The following is a 25,468-nucleotide window of genomic DNA, read 5'->3' on the forward strand; positions in this document are numbered from 1 at the left end:
ATCAATTGCTCTCCTCTCAGTCTTGCTGCCAATTATGTCTCATTGATGTAAATTCTCAGGATCCTAGCCAATCATTTACGTTTACAGAGCTGAATGAACAGTTCAGAGAGGTTTTTTTGGGGGTGGGGAGAGGTTGTTTGAACGTTCAGTGAGAATGACAGGGCAGAGCATGCACAAGGTTATAGTACCTACCAACATAGGATGCCCATAGCTTGGGCAGAGGCTGTTACAGAAAGAAACATGATGGGAGTTGCTGTTTGCATGTTCCTGCCTGGATCATAGCTTAACCACAGAACTACTGCAAAGTTTCTTTTAAAAATGAGAAAAATCTAAATTTAAAAGGACAGATACATTTGCTTGGGTTTGTGCTGCTTAAGCTAGCTAGAACAGAGTCCCTCTCAGCAGATGGATTCATCTTATTCCAGAAAGTTAAATGGCCTAGAACAACACCACTGCTTCCAACAGCTGTATTAATTAGGGCTCCTGTGGCAGTTACTGAGGAAGAGAGATTTCTTCTGACTTAAAAAGCCAGGAGCAGGACACTGAAGTTGTCAGGAGACTTTTATTACGAACAATTTTTTAAAACAAAATCAACCTTCTTACAAGTTTGCAGCTAGTTTTATTGCCATCAAAGCTAAAGACATCTGATAAAACTACATGCACAACTTGAGCTTTTCATTTCTACCTTACATGAAATAAAGTTTATAGACAAGTTTTATATTAGAAAAAAAATAGAAAAGTGATGCCCGCCATATGCAACTGCAGCTAGAGTCAAGGCTACTGATAATATAACTCCAGGTTCATGCCATCGTGGATTTCATCTGGAAGGAATGAGTTAAGGGGAATTCCCCAGGAAATGCTCAAACTCAAATGGAAGAAGGCATTAAGTTTCTACCAGCTCAATACTTCAAAATAAACTACAGCAGCAAATGTATTCTTTGATACATTGTACAAATTCTCAACAACAGAATTCTCCTTCCCTCTTTACTACTGGTGTGTGTTTCTGTCCCAAATGGACAAACTAAACTGCTAGTGTTATGGAAGGGAACATGGGTCATATGAGACGTTAGCAAGCATCAACGTTAGAAGCAGCAGCATCTTAACTTAGCAAATTAGTCCCCGTCATATGCCACCCCACTCAATTTAGTAAGGGACTTTTTCCTATAAATTCACCAGTTATCTTATGATGGCCTACCAATATCATCAGTCACCAGTACCCAAGAAGATAAGCAAGACCTCTGTTTTGCGACAAGCAACTATGTCAGATTAGAAAAGGTCTCTGTCTAGCTATGTATTTATAATGTGCCTGTCACTCCACTACTTAGGTGGTGGATCTTGTAAGTGACAGTTATTTTAACTAGACAAAGGGTTTCCCCAGAAGCTACAGTTTACTCAGACTATTCTAATGTTCAAGGATACAGTCTCCCAGTGATACATGGTCCTTGAAGATTGTGTACCTGCACAAACGTTTTTAAAAGGAAGTTAGTCAAGAACAGAAGTGTAATACAAGAATTAACAAAAGGAAGTGCAGTCAATAAGAATGGAACAATTGTGATAGTGCCCAGAGGTTTGCTGGTATCAGTTACTACATTAGAAAATCACTGAAATGTTAAAACAGGTTTCTGAAAAACAGTGTTTTTTAACAAATGCCAGTCATGAATTCTGTGGGGAAAGGGAAGAGACTGCCTATGTGCAGTTAGAACAGGAGTACTTGTGGCACCTTAGAGACTAACAAATTTATTTCAGCATGAGCTTTTGTGAGCTACAGCTCACTTCTTCGGATACATAGAATGGAACACACAGGAGATATTTATACATACAGAGAACATGAAAAGGTGGAAGTATGCATACCAACAGGAAGAGTCTAATCAATTGAGATGAGCTATCATCAGCAGGAGAAAAAAAACTTTTGAAGTGATAATTAAGATGACCCATAGAAGGTGTGAGGAGAACTTAACATAGGGAAATAGATTCAATTAGTGTAATGCTCACGAAAGCTCAGGCTGAAATAAATTTGTTAGTCTCTAAGGTGCCACAAGTACTCCTGTTCTTTTTGCGGATACAGACTAACACGGCTGCTACTCTGAAACCTGTATGTGCAGTTACAGTATTAAATATATAACTTCACATACAGTTGGCTATACAGGGTCAGACCAAAGGTCCATCTAGCCCAGTATACTGTCTTCTGACAGTGACCAATGCCAGGTGCTTCAGAGGGAATGACCAGAACACGTAATCATCAAGTGAGCCATTCCCTGTTAGGGGAACAGCAGGAAATTCTGAAAAAAAGATAGAGAACCAAGTAAAAATCTTGAGTCGAATGTCACTGCACATGAGAATATGAAGGAAAACTCCCTCAGTAGCATTCATCCAGAATAATTTGTAGTTATTTACACTTTTGTTTTATGAAGTTTAGAGCCACTGGCCTGCCTCTCAGACGTTGTTAAGTGAGAGGTTTGTCCAGAAACATTGGACAATGGGGAAGGTACAGAATGTGAAACATCTGAGAATTAACAAATTCAGAACCTAAAAAGAAATCTTAAATGAACACTCACTGGAAGTCTACACCTCATGCCTCCTCTCCCTAGGATCACCCTTTCTGTTGTATTCTTTAAGATTTTGCATTCATATGCAGCTTTCCATCCCAGAGTGCATCACAAACTATTGAGACATATTATCTCAAATACAGCCATCTCTGGGTATGTGTGGTGTGAGGGGTGTGGATTGTAGCTGAAGACTGCACCAGACACACCCACATGCAGGGAAGTGCACAGAATTCAGTTTACCTGCCTTGGGAGGACGAAGAACTAAAATGACCCTGCTTGGGATTGAAATCTGTAGCTCCAGGGAGTCCCAGTACATCAAGCCTGCTAAGGTGGGGGTGGCCAACATGCGTCTCTTGAAAAGTTAATATGTGGCTCCTTGTATAGGCACCAACTCCAGGGCTGGAGCTACAGGCGCCAACTTTCCAATGTGCCCAGGGGTTCTCACTGCTCAACCCCTGGCTCTGCCACAGGCCCTGCCCCCACTGCACGCCTTCCTGGGTCTGCTGTACTCTCACTCCTCCCACTCAGAGCCTCCTGCACCACCACGAAACAGCTGATTGGGAGGTGCGGGGAGGGAGGAGGCAGCGCTGATCAGCAGGGCTGCCAGTGGGTGGGAGGTGCTGGGAGCAGGGTGGGGGAGCTGATGGAGGGCTGCTGACATGTTACTGTAGCTCTTTGGCAATGTACATTGGTGAATTCTTGCTCCTTCTCAGGCTGGCCACTCCTGTGCTAAGATGTTTCCTTCCGTCGCCCCTGCGTTTAATTCACCCACTTACCATTTCTTCAGCACAATTTTGTCCCAGCGGGTCCCAGTCTGAGCCGCAATGAGTTTCTTCAGGTCACCGATTGTGTCCTCAGTGCTGAGCAACAGGGTTAAGGAAACTACATTCGCACCCAGGTATCGAGCGCCTGGAGAATGCGACATTGACCAGGGCCAGAATCCCACTCCCCTGCAAGGGGCTACACATTTATAGTTGCCTTCCCCACCTGTCATGTTACAGACACCCACCACCACGGTGTTGTGACGAAGTGGGACTGTTCTTAACGTTTCCTCTGAATACTGTAGGGGTGCCTCAGTTTCCCCTATGCCTTTCTTAAGTCTCTAGGTGGTGGGATAAGGGGGTGTAATTGTTGCAGAACAAAGGGCTGACACTCTATATCCTGGCAACTAATGGCCGGGGCCCTTCCCCCCTGCAAGGTGATAGCTAAAGGTGTTGGAGAACAAAGGAATCAGGTGACCTCCTGGCCTGGGAAAGGGACAAAGCCCACAGGAGGAGGGGCTGGAGGGTGAGTCAGTTTGGGGCTGGCTGGGGACAGAGTGAGGGGCAGACATCAGTGTCTGGCTCACTGCCCCTCAAAATGGACCCGACTGAGAGGTCCTGTTCTTTGTACCTACAAGCTCTGTTTTAGAGCGTGTTCCTGTCATCTAATAAACCTCTGTTTTACTGGCTGGCTGAGAGTCACGTCTGACTGAGGAGTGGGGGTGCAGGACCCTCTGGATCCCCCAGGACCCAGCCTGGGCGGACTCGCTGTGGGAAGCGCACGGAGGGGCAGAGGATGCTGGAGGCTGAATGCTCCAAGGTCAGACCCAGGAAGGTGAAGCCGTGTGAGCTTCTTGCCCTGGAGACAGTCTGCTCATAGAGAGGAGACTTCACCAGAGTCCTGACTGGCTTTGTAGGGAGCAGTGCCAGAGCATCGCCCGGGGACTCCGTGACAGGCATCTCCCACAGGGTAGGGTGCTCTTGCTAGGAGAGGAAAGGGCACTGATGGAAGCTCCCATTCCCAAACGCCCCAAGGCTCCCACAAGCTGTACCCCCAGCATCCCCTCCGGAGGATACTTGCATTTGACCCGCACTTTCTTGCCCAGCCGGTCGTTACAGACAACTTCAATCATCCTGCCTGCCTGGGGGGAAGCGAGAGGCGTTAGGGGTGGAGGAAGGGGAGACCCCCGGAGCTGGGGAGAATTGGGGCTGAGAGCTGGGAAGACTGACCCCAGGTGGTCGGGGCGGGCCTGGCTGAGGGGCGGGGCTGGCTGGGGGAGGCATTAGGCGTGGGGTGGGGTGACTCCTCCGAGCTGGGGAGAATTGGGGCTGAGAGCGGGGAGGAGGGCTGATCCCCAGGCAGTCGGGGCGGGCCTGGCTGAGGGGCAGGGGCTGGCTGGGGGAGGCATTAGGCGTGGGGCGGGGTAACTCCCCGAGCTGGGGAGAACTGGGGCTGAGAGCTGGGGAGGGGAGACTGATCCCCAGGCAGTCGGGGACAGGCCTGGCTGAGGGGCAGAGCGGGGAGCTGGCTGGGCGGGGTGACTCCCGAGCTGGAGGAGAGACTGACTGAGGGGCTGAGCAGGGAGGGGAGACTGACCCCCAGGCGGTCGGGGGGCGGGCCTGGCTGAGGGGCGGGGGCTGGCTGGGGAGGTGTTAGGCGTGGGGTGGGGTGACTCCCCCGAGCTGGGGAGAACTGGGGCTGAGAGCGGGGAGGGAGGGCTGACCCCAGGCAGTCGGGGGCGGGCCTGGCTGAGGGGCAGGGGGGCTGGGTGACTCCCGAGCTGGGAGGGGTGACCCCAGGCGGTCGGGGGCGGCCTGGCTGAGGGGCAGAGCTGGGGCGGGGTGACCCCTGAGCTGGGAAGGGGAGGGTGACCCCAGGCAGTCGGGGGGGGTAACCCCAGGCGGTCGGGGGCGGGCCTGGCTGAGGGGCAGGGAGCTGGCTGGGGAGGCGGGGTGACTCTGAGCTGGGGAGAACTGGGGCTGAGAGCTGGGGAGGGGAGACTGACCCCAGGCAGTCGGGGGCGGGCCTGGCTGAGGGGCGGGGGCTGGCTGGGGGAGGCGTTAGGCGTGGGGGGAGGGTGACTCCTCCGAGCTGGGAGGGGTGACCCCAGGCGGTCGGGGGGCAGAAGGCTCTGGCCGGGGAGGGTCCCTTCCGGGGCCGGGGCCGGGGGCGGGCCGGGGCCGAGCCGGCCCCATCGACCCCGCCCCGGTCACCCACCGCCGCTGCCCCGCCGGCGCCTCGCAGCTGCCGAAAGTGCCGAGGAGATGCTGGGGGCTGACCCGGAAGCGGAAGTGCGCTGCTAGCGGCAGGAAGTCGGTGTGGGGGCCGGGCTGACCCGGAAGCGGAAGTGCCTGGCGATGGCGGCGGCCGCGGGTCTGGGGGCGCTGCCCGACTCCCTCCTGCTGGAGATTCTGGGGCTGCTGCCGCTGCACGAGCGGCTGCGCGGGGCCAGGTGCGGGCGCGGCCCCCCCGCGGCTCGGTCCAGTCCGCCCCTCCCCCTCCCGCGGCTCGGTCCAAACCGCCCCTCCCCGCGGCTCGGTCCAGCCCGCCCCTCCCCGCGGCTCGGTCCAGCCCGCCCTCCCCTCCCCGCGGCTCGGTCCAAACCGCCCCTCCCCCGCGGCTCGGTCCAGTCCGCCCCTCCCCTCCCGCGGCTCGGTCCAAACCGCCCCTCCCCCCGCGGCTCGGTCCAAACCGCCCTCCCCCCCCAGCGGCTCGGTCCAAACCCCCTTCTCTCTCTTTCTCTCCCGCGGCTCGGTCCAGTCCGCCCCCAGCAGCTCTGTCCACCCCTCATCCCCATCCCCCGGGCCCAGTCCAGCCCCCTGGAAAGGCCCTGGGGACTCCTCCATGCCCCGGTGGATGAGCTCGTTCCTGTGCCCCCAAAACTGAGCATGGATGCTGCTGTTCCCACAGGGTCTGCAGACGCTGGCGCAGGCTGGTACAGGACAAGATGCTCTGGAGATTTGTGGATTTAAGGCCCTACAAGGTACCAGCCCAGCTGTGTCCCTGCAGCGTGTCTCCCACTCGAAACCGCTCCAAGGGGCTGATAAATGTTGTCCCAGGGGAAGGGACAGAGGGGCCTATGGGGACCAGGCGCCTACATCTGGGATTCAACATGAGATGGTGAATGGGAGAAGAGAAGGAAGAGGAGAGGCACAGTGAGGATATCCCAGGGGCAGATCTTGCACATATGGGGCATTGGGAGAGGGAGCTGCGTATAGGAGGCTAGTGTTAGACGGGCAGAGAGGCCATGAGATCCGCTGGACCAGTTTCTGAAGAGCATTTAAAACCAGGAGGGTTGTTTTAAGTAGCTCCCTGGAGTCAGGGATGGTGTCTGAGGACAGAGACTGTGTATGTGGAGGAGAAGGCAGCCCCAGCATCTGGCACATGCTGGAGTGTGGAGAGCAAGGACTGAGGTTACTCATAGGGAAAGGAGCTGCAGCAGTCAGGGTAAGAGAAGCTATGCTGCAGGGTCGTGCCTGTGGCTTACCCTACGGGGGTGGAGTATCTTCCTTTAAGATGAATGGGAAAGAGGTATATGAAGAAGAGCAGGGTTGGGCCTTTCCTTGCTCATTTACTGCTTCTGTTGAGTTTGTTCCGTGTCTCGTCAAGGTGCTAAGTGCTGTGTTGCTTGCTCTCTTGTGCTCAGCTCAGCTCCAGGATCCTGTGGCACCTGCTAAGGCAGTACCTGCGCAATAGCCTGAGGGTACTGAAAGTGGGAGGAGCTCTCTACTCAATGAGAAAGCATGAGTTCCTTTCCCCAGCGCTGCTGCAGGCACTCGGGAAGCAGTGTCCCAGCCTCTATCACCTCTGCCTGACCCAGGCTGACCTCCGTCGGCTCCCATATGACTGTATACCATCTTCTCTAAAGAGCATGAAGCTGAGCCAGTGTGAGATCCCTGCTGTGTGGTTCCAAAGATCTGCATCTCCAGAGACTCCCAGAGTCCTGCCACAACTGCAGCATCTCATGATCCATAACGTCTCTGCCTTTTCTGATCAGCATCTGCTTAACATATCATCTCAGACCAGCCTAAGGACGCTGACCCTCTCTGGAACCTACCGGCTGACGGATACTGGAATTCAGAGAGCAGCCCCATATCTGGAGGACCTGGAATGCCTGGTCCTGCGCAAATGTGTCATTACAGATGCTGCTATTCACTTCATCGGGCGCCATATGAAACAGCTCCGCTCTTTGGAATTCAGCAATACTTGTTCCCTAACAGATGCAGGCCTGGCTTGTTTAGCAGCCTTGAAATGCTTGGAAACCCTCCGCCTCGAGTCCAGGTTTAAGCTTTCCCCTGATGCCATTGTTGCTGTGTGCCAGACACTCCCCCAGTTAAGGAATCTCAATTTAGATGGGATTGACTTTGAAGACCAGACAGTACATAAAATTCAGGCAAGTTTGCCCAACTGCCGTTTCTAATGTGCTCCCTGACACACATTCTGAGACGAAATGTTAACAATGGGGAGTTGTATGGAACACATGAGGGTGAGATGTGGGGTGTTCACCCCCATGAAATAATTCCCAGAATTGCTTCTTCTGGGCAGGGTTGTACTCCCAGTGGCAGTTGCATTTATCTGTCTGGAGGCAGAATTTTCTCTGGCTAAAACAATGAGATGAGCAGTGTAGGACGAGGACCATCCTGACAGCTTGTATCACCTGAAAACAGGCCAGCAGAAATTCAGTTCTGCAGTCTGCTTGGCTGGGATCCTGAAGTGATCTCTCACATTCTCCTACTAAGAAAATAACAAGGCCCGGTGGAAAGGTGGCATATGAGGACCAGTGGCCCTATGAGCTTATTTAAATTAGAACCAGTTTGGCAGCAGGGGGTTCTCTCTTAAGTTTAACCCTGTCTCACATTAAACACCATCAGGCAACAGGTGAATTATCCCCAAGCACGAGGGAGCAAGTCAGCTGTCATCCTGATGCACAGAAGTGTTTGGCTGCCCAAACCTTGGACTCTAGATAAAATTTAACTCAGGTCAAAAGGCATTAACCACATTGCTGTGCTATGAGCATACTCCAAAACATACCTAGTAGGAAGTGGACAAAGGATTGTGCAAACACACATTTTAAATGCAGGGAACAGAACCTTTAAGGGGAAAGAACCCATCATGTCCATTTCACAAACACAGACACCAACCATGTGCCACACAGGTCAGTGCATATGCGACTGTGATTGTGTCCTGTCCTGCAGGGTGGAGTGGTGGGAGTTCTGCTGCGACCTCAAGGATACGTGGAATGTGGCGGGAGGGGGAAGTATAAGGAAGTCCTGGAATGCATTTGTCTGTGTGCTGCAGGGGGAGGCAAACACACATCTGTTCAGCCTGAAGTTCAGTCAGAGATCGCAGCATGTGTGTTTGCTCCTTGAGCAGCACCATCATCTCTACCTGTCTGTTTTTCCTGTCCTTGCTATCGCTCTGCATTCTGTCCCTGAGCGTCACCCTCCAAGCCTGGAATCTGACACAGCAGAACCTTACAGGACCTCCTGCAACATGTCTGCCCTTGTCCTCTTCTTTCTCCTGCTTATCTGGGCCAGCCGCTCTTTCAGGGTGGATGGAGAGACCATCAAGGCCACGTTTGCAGTTGCAAAAGAAACAGTGGACAGAGGTACTGTTGTGAATGCATTCACGGCCCCACAAGTTACAAGCACAACATTCTCCCATCTCCTTGGGATCCATAGAGCTGGGCAGCAGTCCCAGGCATGATGAGTACGTCCCGGGGGGCGGAGCGAGTTGGGACAATAACTTGGGGTAGCTCACGGGCGGGTGGCAGTTGCAGATGGGGCAGCAGAGCTGAATAGTGTTGCCATGGGAAATGGGGGCTTTAGACTGCATAGCTATATCTGAACGGAACGGGAAAGGAGGCTGACAACGCTCCTGCACGCATCGCTGTGCGCTGGCTGTCCTGATGCCATGCGCTGCTGCTGGTGCTTGTGTTGTGTGGAGTGTGTCCTAAGGCAGCCCCTCCCAGAAAGAAACCTTCGGCAGAGGATTGCAACCTAAACTCGAGAAAGTTCTGGAAAGATCTCTGGAAGATGCGTGCACATAAACAAACTGTAAACAAACTCCTGTCTCGCAGGGTCTCTCTGTAACTGTACAGCAGGGAATGAAGGCAGACCAATAGAACCAATAGAGAGTTGCTATCTCTTCTCTCCTAAAACCTGAAAAACTTGAGATGATGATGTGCGCCTGCAAAGACAAGCAAATACTTACCAGAGTTCCTTTTCCTTTCTCAGGCTTTCCAGCTGGATGGATGATAGGGGCTCAACTGCTCTCTCTGGTCAGAAGACACCACTGGATCCCCGATCGCCTGTCCCCCAAACCCCTCCTCCTGTTCCTCGTCCAACAGCTTGTATGCAGGGTTCACGCCAGTGGTGCATGACTCTGACTCCTCCGAAGTATCCACAGGGCCCTTGGGGTGGTGGTGGGGTCACCGCCAAGGATGCCATGCAGCTCCTTGTAGAAGCAGCATATCTGCGACTCTGCACCAGAGCAACTGTTTGCCTGCCGCAGCTCCTTGATTTTCATGTGGCCCTGCTGCGTTTCCCTCTTGTAGCCCTTCTCCACCTTCTCCCAAGCCATCTGTCTGTAGATATCTACATTTCTATGGCTGGATTGGAGCTGTGCCAGCATAGCTGCTTCTCTCCAGAGACCCAGGAGATCCACCACCTCCTGTGTACTCAAGGCAGGAGTGTGTTTGTTGCGTGGAACCAGCATGGTCAATTGGGCAGATGCTAGGTGAGCTCTCCAAACAGGAAATGAATTGAAAAGGTATGTGGCGAGTACCTGGCCACCGGACAGTGGAGTTCAAAACAGTGACTAGAGTGGTAGTAGTGTGGCATTGTGGGACACCTCCTGGAGGCCATTAAAGTTGATGTAATTAACACAGTGTCTACACTGACACTGCATCGTAGTAACTATGTCGACTTAAATGCTATGCCTCTTGTGGAGGTGGAATTATTAAGTTGACGTAGCGGGTGATTTACTTTGTCAGGAGCATCATCATAGGGTAGATGCTGATCGAATAAGATCGACGTAAGTCACCTTGCATTGACCTAACTGTAGCATAGACCAGACCCAAATGTATGCGAATAACTAGAGCGTAGATCTCAGGTATTATATTTGAGTAATATTAGCAGGCCGCCAGCAGCCAGATCCTGCACCTGGTTTGTTGGGTTACGTTGCTGTGCATGGCTGCTTGTGCCTTCCATTGTTTAAATACTCCCTCATCTTCACCCGCTGTTACAAAGCCCTGAGTCCGTGTTAGCATGTTTTGGCTGACATTAAAATGGTGGCTGTTATGAAGTTTCCATTCTGGGGCACACTGAGGTTTTGAATCTGCTGAGTTGTTTTCTGTAATCAAATGTAAAATTTATTTATAAAATAAAAATGCTTTTAGATCTGTAAAGTCGTCTCATGCTGTCAGGTTTTGACTGAAATGTGGCAATAGTCGACTTGTGTTTTTTAACAGATCAGCGATACTGCTTGTGTTGTATGGAGAGACCCACCTCTTCCTCCTTTGCCTGGGGCCCCGCTCCTGTTCTGTCTAGTGTTCCCCCATTCCACTCTCCCCCCCAGTGCAGACCCACAACCCGTTTGCTACTTTCTGCATGCCCCCCATGGCCCCGAGACCAGAAAAGCGCTGTCTCTTGCCTCCCACCCCCCGCCACCAGGACCCCAGGCCACAGCAAGGCGTGAGAGCTCCCCCAGCCCTGAGGCTGCGGCAGGTAGCAAGAGCTCCTCCAGTTCTGGGGCCACAGCGGGGGTCCCAGTGCAAGGGATTCCCCTGCCCCCCCTCTCCCTCCAGCTTCCCCTGCCGTGCCGACCCTGCCCACCCAGTGCTGCTGCCAGGGAGCGGGGTTGGGACGTAGGGTCTCTAGGGACCCCCAGTTGGCCAGGGCCCCATAGGCCCAGTGGCTAATCCGCCACTGCCCCATTTCTAGACTGAAAGCATCTTGTCTAATGAGCATTATCCAGGTGTAACTACATTTGAAATACAGCTACATAGTCAATATTCATAATTTCAGATACAAAATCACATCGCGTCAACACCCACCACAGGCCTTCGCAATGCTTTGTTTTAATTAAACTGTCGGATTCTCCTGGTCCGCACCAGTTCTAAGTCAGCTGCTAGGCGCCGGCCAAGGCAGAATGCCTCCCACCCGTCCCCACGGAGGGGGAGAGGCAAGCGATGTCCACCGCAGCTGGGGCAATTCACAGGAAGGGCCCGGCTTGCGTCCAGAGTCGCACCCAGCCCCACTTTGTGCCCCAGCCCCTAGAGCCAATATGTATCCCGAAGTTACGGATCCGGCTTGCCGACTTCCCTTACCTACATTGTTCTGACATGCCAGAGGCTATTCACCTTGAGTCCTGCTGCAGATTCGGGTACGGCCCAGCGCGAGATTTACACCATCGCCCCTGGATTTTCAAGGGCCAGTGAGAGCTCACCGGACGCCGCCGGAACCGTGATGCTTTCCAAGGCTCGGGCCCATTCTAGGGTGCCCTGCCCTTCACAAAGAAAAGAGAACTCTCCCCGGGGCTCCCGCTGGCTTCTCCAGGATCGATTGCGTTACCACACTGGACACCTTGCAGCGCCGATCTCCGCCACTCCGGATTCAGGGATCTGAACCCGACTCCCTTTTGATTGGCTGAGGGCAACGGAGGCCAACGCCCGTCCCTTCGGAACGGCGCCCGCCTATCTCTTAGGACCGACTGACCCATGTTCAACTGCTGTTCACATGGAACCCTTCTCCACTTCGGCCTTCAAAGTTCTTGTTTGAATATTTGCTACTACCACCAAGATCTGCACCTGCGGCGGCTCCACCCGGGCCCGCGCCCTAGGCTTCAAGGCACACCGCAGTGGCCCTCCTACTCGTCGCGGCGTAGCCCCCGTGGCTCTCGTTGCCGGTGACGGCTGGTTATGGGCCCAACGACCCAGCGCCATCCACTTTCAGGGCTGGTTGATTTGGCAGGTGAGTTGTTACACACTCCTTAGCGGATTCCAACTTCCATGGCCACCATACTGTTGTCTATATCAACCAACACCTTTTCTGGGGTCTGAGAGCACTAAGTTGTCATTGGTTAAGAGGGAAGATCCTTTCATGGATTGAGAACTGGTTAAAAGACAGGGAACAAAGGGTAGGAATTAATGGTAAATTTTCAGAATGGAGAGGCATAACTAATGGTGTTCCCCAAGGGTCAGTCCTAGGACTAATCCTATTTAACTTATTCATAAATGATCTGGAGAAAGGGATAAAAAGTGTGGCAAAGTTTGCAGATGATACTAAACTGCTCAAGATAGTTAAGACCAGAACAGATTGTGAAGAACTTCAGAAAGATCTCACAAAACTAAGTGATTGGGCAACAAAATGGCAAATTAAATTTAATGTGGATAAATGTAAAGTAATGCACATTGGAAAAAATAACCCCAACTATGCATACAATATGATGGGGGCTAATTTAGCTACAACTAATCAGGAAAGAGATTTTGGAGTCATCGTGGATAGTTCTCTGAAGACATCCACACAGTGTGCAGCGGCAGTCAAAAAAAGCAAACAGGATGTTAGGAATCATTCAAAAAGGATAGCGAATAAGACAGAGAATATCTTATTGCCCTTATATAAATCCATGGTACGCCCACACCTTGAATACTGTGTACAGATGTGGTCTCCTCATCTCAAAAAAGATATACTGGCATTAGAAAAGGTTCAGAGAAGGGCAACTAAAATGATTACGGGTTTGGAACGGGTCCCATATGAGGAGAGATTAAAGAGGCTAGGACTTTTTAGCTTGGAAAAGAGACTAAGGGGGGATATGATAGAGGTATATAAAATCATGAGTGGTGTGGAGAAAGAGACTAAGGAAAAGTTATTTACTTGTTCCCATAATATAAGAACTAGGGGGCCCCAAATGAAATTAATGGGCAGCAGGTTTAAAACAAATAAAAGGAAGTTCTTCACACAGTGCACAGTCAACTTGTGGAACTCCTTGCCTGAGGAGGTTGTGAAGGCTCGGATTATAACAGGGTTTAAAAGAGAACTGGATAAATTCATGGCGGTTAAGTCCTTTAATGGCTATTAGCCAGGCTGGGTAAGGAATAGTGTCCCTAGCCTCTGTTTGTCAGAGGGTGCAGATGGATGGCAGGAGAGAGATCACTTGATCATTACCTGTTAGGTTCACCCCCTCTGGGGTACCTGGCATTGGCCACTGTCAGTAGACAGGATACTGGGCTGGATGGACCTTTGGTCTGACCCAGTATGGCCATTCTTATGTTCTTATGTTTTCTTAAAAATGATACATGCACACAAATCATCACTTTTCAAATGACCCCTCACATGACTTGCACAAATACATCATAATTATGTCATAATCATATCATCATATCACTGTGAAGAATATGGGGTGCAGTGTCACACCCAGGAAGCGTCCTAAATATATTTTAAAAATTGGCTCCAGAGGAGAGGATTGTGACAAATGTGAGCTCCGTAGTGAGATGTCTCTTAACAACAACTAGTCTTTGGGTTTATAGATAGGTGCTGTACATACCTATATAATATCTTCCTTGGGTCAATTAATCTTTAACAGCCTCTGCCACTGGACGGAAGAGCCAGCCGAGCCTGCTTAGAATACAGAAGTTCATGTGATCAGTTTATGACTAACGTTAATCACAGTGAATAGATGCCATGACGTAGGCCCAGTGAAAGGTCTAGCATTCGCAGTATCACCAGATCCAGCTCGCTCTCTCTGAATTCCCCTCCAACCCACTGGCCTGTGATTTTGATTCAAATTGCCATTTCTTTCCTGGCAAGACTGTCTGCTTGTCAGGCAGGTGCATGAGAAGAGAGTGACACACAGCTGCTGAATTGGTGAATTCCCTAGCGTATTCATCGACTTGTGGTCTGGAAAATACATCAGACGGGCTAACTTCTCAGTTAAGCCCCAGTCGCAGGCCTGTGTTTTTATATAAACAACAAATTTTTCTAATCGGCTGTTTTCCTCCTTTCCAGGTATAGGTTGTGCAAGAAGCTTTCAGATCAAACAACAGACCTGGAAGGCACTGAACCCGTGTGGTGAAATCTGTGCATCTTGGCAACAACGGCCCTGTGTGCCTTGGGCTGACATCGTGTCTTTGTGGTCATACAAAAATAAGATCAGTGCAAAATTTAGGAAAATAAACAGTGGCAAGGGCCCCAGCCTTGCATTGGGAATGGTTCCAGCCTGTTTGTTTAATACCTACTGTGACCCCATGGTGCCAACTGGCAGAGGGCACAGCGGGGGTGCACAAGGTTTCAAGGATTCCCTGGGTCAGGCATATGCATAGTAATTCACCAAAGGGTGGCATGTGAGGTTTCCCCTGAAAGCTCACTGGTCATAATCATGGTGAAATGTATGTAAGCATATTCTAGACAAAGTTATATATTTATACTGAAATGTGTGTTCTTCAGGTGTGTAAGTTAAGACAGATCACTAGAAGGTGATAAACAAGTTCTGCTCAGGCAGGGGATAGTAGACATTTATCTCCCTAAGTGGTCATTGAATATTGCATATCTTACAATATAAGTCTGTTTGCATACGGAGCTACCAGCTAATCAAGATTTCAAAGTCTACAGGAAAACACAAAATCTACACGAGGGAACACAGCAAAGTGTGGCCTCTTTATGACTAAAATCAAAGAATTAGTCTGGTATATCAGGAGAATGCAAGGAAACACAAGGTATTATTCACAGAGTAGACAAGCTGAGTGTGTGGCTTGTTTAACTGAAAAGTGATTACAGCCTACTGGCTGAAAAATGCTGGTAAGCAATACTAGAAGACATGAAAGTAACTAGCTAAGTAAGTCATCTAGGTTCTAGAATGTGTGTTATAATTTTATTTTACTTGTCACCATTTCTTTCTAATACCTCTGCTTGTGATCATTGAAATCTCTGCTCTTTATTTCATAAACTTTTACCTGTTGTCACTATTAACATACTTCTGTGCTGAATGTTAAGCAGAGTGTGATCTGAAGGGAAATGGGTAAGCTGGTGTTGGTAGCATCGGATCTGTGAATTCCGCAGGTGTCCAGTGGACCAGGGGCTGGTCGCTCCAGAGTGACACACAGGGGTTAGAGTGTCTCTATCACTAAACTGGAGAGAGAGCAGGGCCTGCGTAGGCCTTGAGAGGAATGCCTCTGTTGCCTATGGCCGGGGGCTTTGTGGAGCTCACTCTGAGCTGGCACAGACAAGGCTTCCTCATGCTAAGCAGAGGTGGGAGCAAGGGTCCTCACAACCCAGGCACCCTGGGAAGTGTCACACCTACTGATACCTGTTTATCGCAAACACAAAGGTTTAAGATAGAGTAAAGGCTGCAAGGAACTATGTTACCTTCCATAGCATCTGCCACTGGGGCATCTGGTCCCTTTTTAACTACAGACATGAAAACAAATTGGCAAAAATGAAAATCAAAAGCACAGCAAAATCAGTCAGTCCAGCTCTTACCACAGTTCAATGGGTCCAGGCTGGGACTCTGGAATCTGTAAGTGCTGTAACTACAGGTGCTGCCACACCCCCGGCTTGGAGTGGTTTCCATTATACCCAGGGTTTACAGTTTGGTTCAAGTCTCTCAGTACCCCCACTATAAACATTGTTCCAGCTCCCCTGCTGAAATCAAAATGTTCTCTACAGTTGTTAGCACTGGGATGTTTGCAGTCCGCCAGCATCGTGTGCTGAACAGTCTCGTTTAATATTTATAAGTCCCAACTTGCCAGTTTCTCAACTGAGATTTTCTATCCCAGGGCACCTGCGGAACATGCACGTACTAAGCATGGAATGGCAAGGGAACAGCAATTCTACCTTTCATGTACTATCAGACCATTCAGCTGCATTAATGTAAGGAGTCTGGGTATCACAGGCGTCCTAGGGCTGTGCTGGCAACTTGCTGAGACTAGATGACTTTGGGCAAGTCAGTTCTTCTCTCTGCCTCTGTTTCCCCTCCCATCCATTGTGTGCCTTGTCTGTTTAGAACGAAAGCTATGAGGGCAAGGACTGTCTGTTACTGTGCGTGTCTGTACGTCACCTGGCATAGAAAGGTTCCTGTTTCAGACTGGATCGTTGGGTGCTATCACAGTACAAATAATGGCTAATATAAACAGCACAAATATAGCCATATGTTAATGAGCATTACATCAATAATTGCATTTGGACAGCGACATTAAATGAATATAAAACATTCACTAGATGAATTGTGACTTAGCTGGAAGCAGTTAAATTTTACAGTGAGATACAGCACAGAAAAAAATGGAAGAATTCAAACAAACCTCCCAAGATTTCTCCAGGGGCGAGATTATTAAAGGCACAAGTGGTGGGTAGACAAATAACTCCTCCTGTTGCAGGGGTTCTCAAACTGGGGGTCGGAACCCCTCAGGGGGTCACAAGGTTATTACATGGGGGGTCGCGAGCTGTCAGCCTCCATCCCAAACCCCGCTTTGCCTCCAGCATTTATAATGGTGTTAAATATATTAAAACGTGTTTTTAATTTGTATGGGGGGGTCACACTCGGAGGCTTGCTGTGTGAAAGGGGTCACCAGTACAAAAGTTTGAGAACCACTGTCCTATTGCCTGTGCAAGGCATTTAGGCACCTAAATGCCATTTGTGCCTTAGTTATATCAGTAAAGATGTTTTCAAAAATTACTCCTGGAAGATGACCTGAGGCCCATGTGTGTTTGTACTGGACACCGAGGGGTAAAATAAACCCAACATCCTTGCAACAAGATGTCTTGGAGTTAGGAGACAAGTGACAGTTGAGACCTCACAGTGAAAAGCTACAGTGAAACCCTGCTATAACACGATGTCTGGGTCCAAAAAATTCCATTGCGATAAAAGCAGGGTCGCGGTAAAAAAGCCAGTCAGTTTAAGTCAGTGGTCCCCAACACGGTGCATTGATGTGCCTGTAGTGCCCAGCAGGGGAGAGAAGCCGCGGCCCTGCGCCTGCCAGGGATAGAACTCTGAGGCTGCGGGCCCCAGTGCTCTCTGTCCTTGGCAGGCGCGGGGCCGCAGCTTCTCTCTGGTTTCAAGGGGAGCCGCGGCCCCACGCCTCCCAGGGACAGTGGGCACCGGCACCCGCAGCCTTGGAGTTCTCTGTCCCCGGCAGGCGCGGGGCCGCAGCTTCTCTCCGGCTTCAAGGGGAGCCGCGGCCCCACGCCTGCCAGGGACAGTGAGCACCGGCACCCGCAGCCTCAGAGTTCTCTGTCCCCGGCAGGCGCGGAGCCGCAGCTTCTCTCCCCTGCTGGGCACTAGGCGGGGGCACGTCAATGTCCTGGCGGGCGCCATGGCGTTGGGGACCACTGGTATTAGGCCTTAAAAGGGAGCCAACTTATGATCGCGTTATATGCGATTTCGCATTATGGCAGGGCGCGTTATTGCAAGGTTTGACTGTACTTGTTTTTCCAAGTTCCATCATTCAAAAACATTGCATGACCTCAAACATTACAAATTACCATGAGACTCTTACTAAGCACGTGAGATTTTGGGCTCAAACAAAGCTTTTTTGAGAGTTGGAAAAGGGGTTGAAAGAGCACTTAAGACTTGATCCTCCTTTATCCTGCCCCTTTGTGCAGGCATTTATACCAGTGCAAAGGGAGTGCAAAACACTACCGTTCTGATCTGATTGCATCTTGCACCAAATTAAATGACTGCACAAGGAGCAGGGGAATTGGGTACCTAGAACTGAAAACGCTTCAATTACAAAGTAAGGACTATAGCTCCATAATACATATATTTGTAGGACAATGATCAGCCTGGGATCCATTTTATCTTCTTGTGTAAGCATGTCCACTGGGACACTGCCGGTTCTGTATGGAACAACTCTGCGAGTGCTTAGCAACTGCTTTCCAAAGTCGAGTGCTGTGATTTTCTTCCAGAAACAAGGTTGTGAGCTGTTGCTTTCCAAACCCTGCTTTTGTGACCAAGCTGGATTTTTTCTTACCTGCATGAGGGGAGCAGCTTCAGGAACCAGACATCTTGTATTATTGCTCTTGCACAACTTAAAATTGACCAAGAGAGTTTTGAATAGAAAGAATGAGCTGATTGGCCAGCCGAGACCTTTTAATCTGTTTGAGCAGAGAAGTTATCAGGACCCTGTTTGAAATGGAAGCAGTCCAAATGGCCAGGGCTAGAGGGCAAGTTGCCTGGGACATGGTGTGGGCACTGCAGGTTATACATTAACCTCTGGATTTAACATTCCTAGTAGAATTGTGAATTTTCTATTCTAGATATTCCTGTGAGCAGGGTTCCACTTTGCCATGTTCTAATGCCATTTAAAGTCACCTCTGCCTCCCAGGAATCATTTACAGCATGGATAAGGAAAGGCTTCAAGATGAGCTGCGCATTTTTAGAGGTAAGCCCTCTTCCTTCCCTTCCATCCAATAGCTCAGGAATGGGAGGAAAGAGAGAAACGGGTCTCTAGACCAGATGAGTGGCCAGTCATGGGATAAGAGGGAAGGTCCTCTCACGGATCAGCAGCCAGTTAAAAGATAGGAAACAAAGGTAGGAATAAATGGTCAATTTTCAAAGTGGAAAGCAGTAAATAACGAGGTCCCCCAGGGATCTGTACTGGGCCCAGTGCTGTGCAACATATCCATAAATGCTCTGGAAAAGGAGGTAAACAGTGAGGTGGCAAAGTTTGCAGAGGATACAAAATTACTCAAGATAGGGCAAAACTGGGAAGAGAGACAAAGGGATCTCACAAAACTGGCTGACTGGGCAGGAAAATAGCAGATGAAATTGAATGTTGATAAGTCAGGGGCGGCTCCAGGCACCAGCACACCAAGCGCGTGCTTGGGGCGGCAAGCCACTGGGGGCGCTCTGCCGGTCGCCGCGAGGGCAGCAGGCAGGCTGCCTTCGGTGGTTTGCCTGTGGAGGGTCCGCTGGTCCCGTGGCTTCAGCGGATCTCTCGCAGGACCCTCTGCAGGCATGCCGCTGAAGGCAGCCTGCCTGCCGTGCTTGGGGCGGCAAAATGCCTAGAGCCGCCCCTGTACAAAGTAATGCATGTTGCAGAACAGAATCCCAACTATCCATACAAAATGATGAGGTCTAAATTAGCTCTTACTATTCAGGAATGAGATCTTGGAGTCGCTGTGGGGAGTTCTCTGAAAACATCTGCTCGGTGTACAGCAGCAGTCAAAAAAATAACAGGATGTTAGGAACCATTAGCAAAGGGATAGATAATAAGGCAGAAAATATCATAATGCTACTTTATAAATCCATAGTATGTCCAGACCTTGAATACTGCATGCAGTTCTGGTTGCCCCATCTCAAAAAGGATATATTAGAGTTCTTAAAAGTACAGAGAAGAGCAACAAAAATGATTAGGAGTATGGAACAGCTTTCATAGGCAGGACACTGGGCTAGGTGGACCATTGGTCTTACTCAGTGTGGCCGTTCTTAGGAGTCTGCTCCCTCTGCTGAACAGATCCAGCAGAGAAATCTTTCCTTACCCTGACCTGCGAGAAGGGAGATGAGCATCTCTGGCCAATTCAGCCTTTGGCCTCTCTGCTCTGACAGGCAGGCTAATTAGTGCCAATTGTGCGGGGCTGTTTGGGACGAGGATCCTGGCCCTGCTGGGAGCTGTATTTTATGCTTTTCAATGAAAGGGAAATAGTTTGTTGGCAGGTGAGAGAAGGAAGTGGCCTTTCTCCCACTGTAGAGATGTTACTGCTTTGAATTAAGACTCGTGGGCCCTGGTATTCTGAAAGGACTGCGAGTGTCCGACTCGAGACGCCTCAGAGGGGCTGGGTTGTTTAGGCACTCAGCATTGTCTGAAAACCAGAGTCCCCCTTAAGTTGTCTTAAACCGGGCACAACATCCGGAATGTGGAGCCACTCTCCAAAGGCTGAGTCACAGGCCTAATTTCCCTGGGATGAATTTGGAATGTTTGTTAAACATCAATTAATGATGGGGAAAAAATAATCCTCTAGAGGGCATGTGCTAAACAAAACTGTAACCTTAGATACTTGGTCACAGTCTGAATGGAAGCTTAAACCCTTCCATTGCTCGTGATTATTACCAGCCATTATAAGCATGTTACAGTCATGAGAGGAGTGTCTCGTGGATGGTGAGAAGCTTGTAAGCTCTTTGGGGCAGGGCCCATCTCTGTTCTGGGTTTGTTCAGTGCCCAGCACACTGGGGTCCTGATCCAGGATCGGGGCTCCCAGACACTACCGCAGTGTGGCTAAGAAGAAAAACCTGATAGATAGCTGTAAGTTGTAGTTATAAACGCCCTATTGACCTCTATACCAAGCAATTAACCATCTAATTTAGGGTTAATACGATAAATGGGACCTTCCTGCAAAGCGGCACCAGAGCCGCTGCCAAACCTGTCAGTCTGTGACCCTTCGCAATCTTTATTCTGTTCTAAAGACACGAACTTCCTCGGGCAGAAGCTGAGATCCTCCCTCACAGTCTATGTGCTGCTGGCGCTTTCTTACCTGCTGATCCTCATCCTGTTTGCGGTGTCACTCTCCAGAGGTACCGTGCATGGGGCCTTCGGGAGATGAAACGTTTCACGTCATTAATGAGGAAGGAAGTTGGGGCGACTCAGAGAGATGTGGGGTCTGTGTGCTCAGAAGCCCTGGGGTCTAACCCTGATACTGACTCCTCCTGGGTCCTTGTTCTTCTTTGTCTTGCTAGTAGCAAAGAGCTCATCCAAGAGCCCCACTGCGCTGGGTGCTGCGTGGACACACAGGGAGCCAGCCCCTGCCATTCAGAGCTCGCAGGGTGGGAGGGGAAGCAGCTGCCCAGGCTCCCCCAGCAGGCCAGGGGTAGAGCCAGGAATAGAATCCAGTGTCCTGAGGACCAACCCTGTCCCCTGCCTGTCCACCTCGGTAGCAGGGCCCCCGCCCTCTCTGCGTCTCCCTTTCTCTCCAGCTGCGAAGTGGGGGTGGTATTGCATCTTGTTCTCTACCTGGCAGGGGAGGCAGGTGAAGTGACTCTGAAGGTGTGACGCTCTAGCCTTGTTATCTTCATCAATGAGGTACATGAAAGCCTTGCTCAAAGGGAGCCTGCTGGGCTGAGAGGGGGCAGAGGGTGATCAATTAGGTCAAACTTGTTTAACCCTTCCACTGTCTCACACTGAGGTCTTGTTGCCGATGCTGGGGATGTTCTGCTGGACGTAGGCGGCACGTTGAGCACTAGCAAGGGGGTTACTCTGTCAGCACTCTCCAGCCCAAGGGAGCCACATCCGAGCCTCCTTGGTCATACGGAACGTGGCCATAACCCCAGGGCCAGGCGGATTCTCAGAGCTTCATGTTAGGACTTTTCTGTGCTTGGATTTTTGCACTGATGTTGTGCAAATCTCTAGTCACCTTTCACGCCAGCACCGCTACGACAGCATAGCTACCCTAGTGCACCAATGCTTACTCGTGGGGACAAACCCTTGGAAACACTCATCACAGCCTTTGCAAAGCCGCCTGCCCCTTTCTCCCCTGGTGCCTTTGGTTCAGGTCACAGTTGCTTGGAATTTCTGGTGCCCAGTGGGGATTGTCTAATGGCAGTTTTTCCCTTTGTGTATCCCAAGGTGTTTTTGTTTCCCACCAAACCTGTTAAGTCCTGCTTCCTATTCCAGGCTGAACCAGGTTGTAAACCCGGGAGAATTAGTGCATTAAGGTGCCCAGATCACCTTGCCCTGCGACTGGCTGTAAGGGCATGGTTCTGGCTTTCCTCATGGATTAAATAAGCCTCTTGGGAAGGCGTTTCTAGCACACGCAAGTGCTGGTGAGCTCACTGGGTAAAGGGTGTTGAAACCCAAAGATGACTCAATGCCACTCAGACATACTAGGGTGGCAGCAGGGTCAGATAACCTGGCGTGTGTTCTCTCTCCCCCCCTCCCTTTCCCTCCACCCCTCAATTTTAGTTTCAATGCTTTCTTCACAACTTAATGAAATGCGCAATGAGCTGAAACGGAATCATTCCAGCAACGATTTCAAATGTAAGTACAGGGCACTGCCCTATGCCCCGCTCCCCCCTGGCCTCCCCTCAGCTCCTGGCTCCTTTTGCCTCTGCTGTGCCCTCCCCATTATACACTGCCCCTGCCGGAGCCTCTTCCTTCCCAGTTCCTCTTCCCTCCTCTGTCCTCTGCTCTGCCCACCTCCCTGGGTTGCCCTGGCTCCTTCTGGCCACAGCTGCTGTTCCCTGCTGTGATCATCACCTTGCAGGGTATCTGTTCAGTCTCTAGCACCAGGGATCCTAGCAGCAGTTTTGGGGCATTACCTCTTCTGATTTTCCTTGGCTCACTTCATGCTGCCGCAGGGGATCCCGGCTTCTGAACTATTTATTCGCTTTGGAGCCTGGGCCCCAGCTTTGTTAGCCAGAAGCAAACCCCTGTAGTATTGTGACTGGACAGTTCCAGCGATAACCGCTGCCTTGGAAGTCAGGTCCTTGCAGAGCTGGGGTTGTGCTGTCATTTCCACATGGGACAGGGTAGACCTGCCCCAGTTGGTGTCTGTGACTCAGCTGGTCCCTCCCTTTTCCAGTGTTCCCGTGCGGACCTGAGGCCCGGGAATGGGAATACTTCAGCGGGAAATGTTACTACTTCTCCTTGCGTGAGACGTCTTGGCAGGGGGCAAAGGTGCTGTGCGAGGAGGAGCATTCGCGCCTGGCCATCGTTAACAGCCGCGCCCAGCAGGTAAAGACTAGAGAGTCTGGATGGAAAACTCCTGAGCTCCTTTCTCATGGCTGCTTTCTCTCAGGGCCTCTGTCATTCCCGCATTGTTAGCACCCACAGAAACTAGCCGCTTCCCCCAGTTACCTCTGCATCACCCTTCTGTGGGTTCCCAACATGTAACACATGTAACAACTCTCTGTTGTGGGTGGCCAGTGGGAATTGAACATGGCAGCATCACCTCTGAAAGGACAGGCTTCTACCACTTGAGCTGAAGGAGCAACTCCATTAGCAGTCCCAGGCTTTTGTGCTCTTTGTGCCAGCAACACAAAGGAGTCGTGAGACCCTGGTCCTGTGTGGTACATGGTCTGTTATGGGTCCCTGGATGTATGTAGTGGCAGAGCCCTGTGGGGTGTGTTACACATCGAATAGACATGGCTCCCCCAGACCCGCTTCTGCTGTGATGGAAATGAAGAGTAAAATTGTGCTGATCCTGGTAAAGGAGATGACTCTGTGCTTCCTCCCCCACCCCACTTCCGGCTGCAGAATTTTATCATGTACAGGACACGCAACCAGCGCTTCTGGATTGGCCTCTCAGATGAGAACTCAGAAGGGGAGTGGAAATGGATCGATGGGAGCGACTCCACAACCGGTTTCACGTGAGTGCGGGCCTGACCCTTGCTGGCTATCACTCTCCCTCTTCCTTAATGCCGCAGGCTTCCTTCTGCAGAAACAGCCTCTGTGTCTGTTGAGAGAGCCCGAAGGCATGGGGCCGGGCCACATCGGGGTACGATCAGGTCATGGGAAACCGCATGGGACATTGATGTCCAACTTTCCATGGTGTGTAAGGCTGATGGTTTTCACCAGCAATGAGCCTACACTTCAGTCTCTGAGCCAAGCGTCCCCCTAACTCCAGGACACGCCGGCTTCAAATCCCCGTTGTGTATGGCTCCGATCCACCTCCAGCTTTGACCCCGCTCTGTCCCCTGCACCCCGTTCCTGCCACTCCAACTGTAGCCCTGCTGTGTTTAGGTACTGGAAGGAGGGGGAGCCCAACAACAGTGGCCAGAACGAGGACTGTGCGCACGTCTGGACCTATGGGGAGTGGAACGACGTGCATTGCACATACGAGTGCTACTACATCTGTGAAAAGCCTGCACCACCTCCGTGAGCAGAGACCGGACCAAAGCCACCTCCCAGCCACACTGCCTGGACCTGCCGGTCAATGCAGAGAGCCAGCGCTGCCTCCTGGTGGTGACAAAGATACAAGCCAAGGTCCCGTACTTTGAGGCTGTGAACATCATACTAATCTTTGTATTCCCGCCCCCCTTCTGTTCTTAATTTATATTCCCTTTATCTGTGTGTCCATTTCCTGCCAGCTCCTCCATGGGCCGTTGGGTCAGTGTCCTGGAGAGGACCCAGAATGGACTTCCCATGCTAAAAGTCTGCACCTCCACAGCCTGAGCCTAGGGCTGATCCAAAAAACTGTTTTCAAACAAAGACATTGTTGAAAAGTTGCCTTCTTGAAACCAATTTTTTGCATCCGAAGAAGTGGGTATTCACCCACGAAAGCTCATGCTGCAAAACATCTGTTAGTCTATAAGGTGCCACAGGATTCTTTGCTGCTTCTACAAATTTTAAAAATTAGTTTTCAGAATGGTCTGGGGTTTTCACTGCCCCTCTCCATGCCACGAAGTGAAAAAGGGAGGGGGAAAGAGTGAAAATGGGAAAAATTTGAAACCAAAAAATTTGGGTAAAAAATTATTTTTTGGGGAAAAAAATGAAAACAAGTTGTGAAGTTTTCAAAAATAACCAAATTTTCAAAATCCATCCCATCTCCCCACCCCCAAATTGCATCTGTTTTCGTTTTTCAATCAACTCTGGCTGTAACAGACTCGCGTCCTCGGTGGGTTGGGCACCTCGGTAACATCCGCAGACTTGTGGGTCACGCGTGGATGCACTTGGAAAGTTACAGGAAAACAATATGCAGAGTCTGCTGAAAACCACAAGAGGCCGCAGTGGGATCTGTGCCCTCCCTCTTTTTAGCAGGTGACATAATGAGAGCACAGGGCAAAGTTTGATGCAATCAGGGGGAAAGTAGCCAATTTAGGATCGATAAGAGCAAACACAGATTTATCCAGTGTGCGATTCCCTGCCCTCAGGCACAGTCCCTAGGTACAGGGTATGCCCGTTAATAGCATTTATAGCCATCTCTGCAAGCTCTGATCGTGAGGTTAGAGGAATTGTAGTGGGGATTAGGAAGAAATTCTTTCCCTCTGTAGTGCTAGTTATATTGCCAGAGGGGAGGGTCTGTTTTTCCTCTGAAGCAATGAGCAGCGGCCACTGATGGAATAGATGGACCCTTGGTATGAGATGGGGGTGATCCCAGACTAGCTCAGGCAGTGGCCCTCTCGGATGTGAATCCTCTAATGCTATGTAAATTCAGAGTTAACGGCCGCATCTGCAGCTCTGTTAGCTTCTGTGGATTTGTTTACTCCACAAGTGCTGGAACTAGGGGTGCTCCCAC

At 50.6% G+C, this 25,468-nt stretch overlaps 2 protein-coding genes across 8 annotated transcripts; one reads left to right on the forward strand and one right to left on the reverse strand.

The window, feature by feature from the left end:
* Positions 1-543: 543 nt before the first annotated feature.
* Positions 544-5,639, reverse strand: UBL5 (ubiquitin like 5). 2 transcript variants are annotated; one of them, XM_039513867.1, is made up of 5 exons: positions 5,526-5,639; positions 4,385-4,449; positions 3,323-3,406; positions 1,420-1,457; positions 544-821 (listed from the first exon to the last, which is right to left on the reverse strand). In XM_039513867.1, exons 2-5 carry the CDS (start codon positions 4,438-4,440, stop codon positions 778-780), a joined length of 222 nt encoding a protein of 73 aa, XP_039369801.1. In that variant the 5' UTR covers positions 4,441-4,449; positions 5,526-5,639; the 3' UTR covers positions 544-777. The 2 variants fall into 2 exon arrangements, with proteins under 2 accessions (XP_039369801.1, XP_039369800.1); XM_039513866.1 differs by having other exon boundaries at positions 4,385-4,445; positions 5,526-5,631.
* Positions 5,631-24,554, forward strand: FBXL12 (F-box and leucine rich repeat protein 12). Of its 6 annotated transcripts, XM_039513865.1 has the most exons (8): positions 5,642-5,756; positions 6,214-6,291; positions 14,315-14,461; positions 20,703-20,810; positions 22,195-22,269; positions 22,814-22,965; positions 23,488-23,600; positions 23,974-24,554. In XM_039513865.1, the coding sequence occupies exons 1-8, from the start codon at positions 5,666-5,668 to the stop codon at positions 24,110-24,112; spliced, it is 903 nt and encodes a 300-aa protein (XP_039369799.1). In that variant the 5' UTR covers positions 5,642-5,665; the 3' UTR covers positions 24,113-24,554. The 6 variants fall into 6 exon arrangements, 5 of the variants coding, with proteins under 5 accessions (XP_039369796.1, XP_039369795.1, XP_039369799.1 ...); XM_039513864.1 differs by lacking the exons at positions 5,642-5,756; positions 14,315-14,461 and adding an exon at positions 18,557-18,681 and having other exon boundaries at positions 6,265-6,291; XM_039513863.1 differs by lacking the exons at positions 5,642-5,756; positions 6,214-6,291; positions 14,315-14,461 and adding an exon at positions 18,492-18,681.
* The last annotated feature ends 914 nt before the right edge of the window (positions 24,555-25,468 follow it).

The sequence above is a fragment of the Mauremys reevesii genome, linkage group 25, assembly GCF_016161935.1.
Source record: "Mauremys reevesii isolate NIE-2019 linkage group 25, ASM1616193v1, whole genome shotgun sequence".
Taxonomy (NCBI): Eukaryota; Metazoa; Chordata; order Testudines; family Geoemydidae; genus Mauremys; species Mauremys reevesii.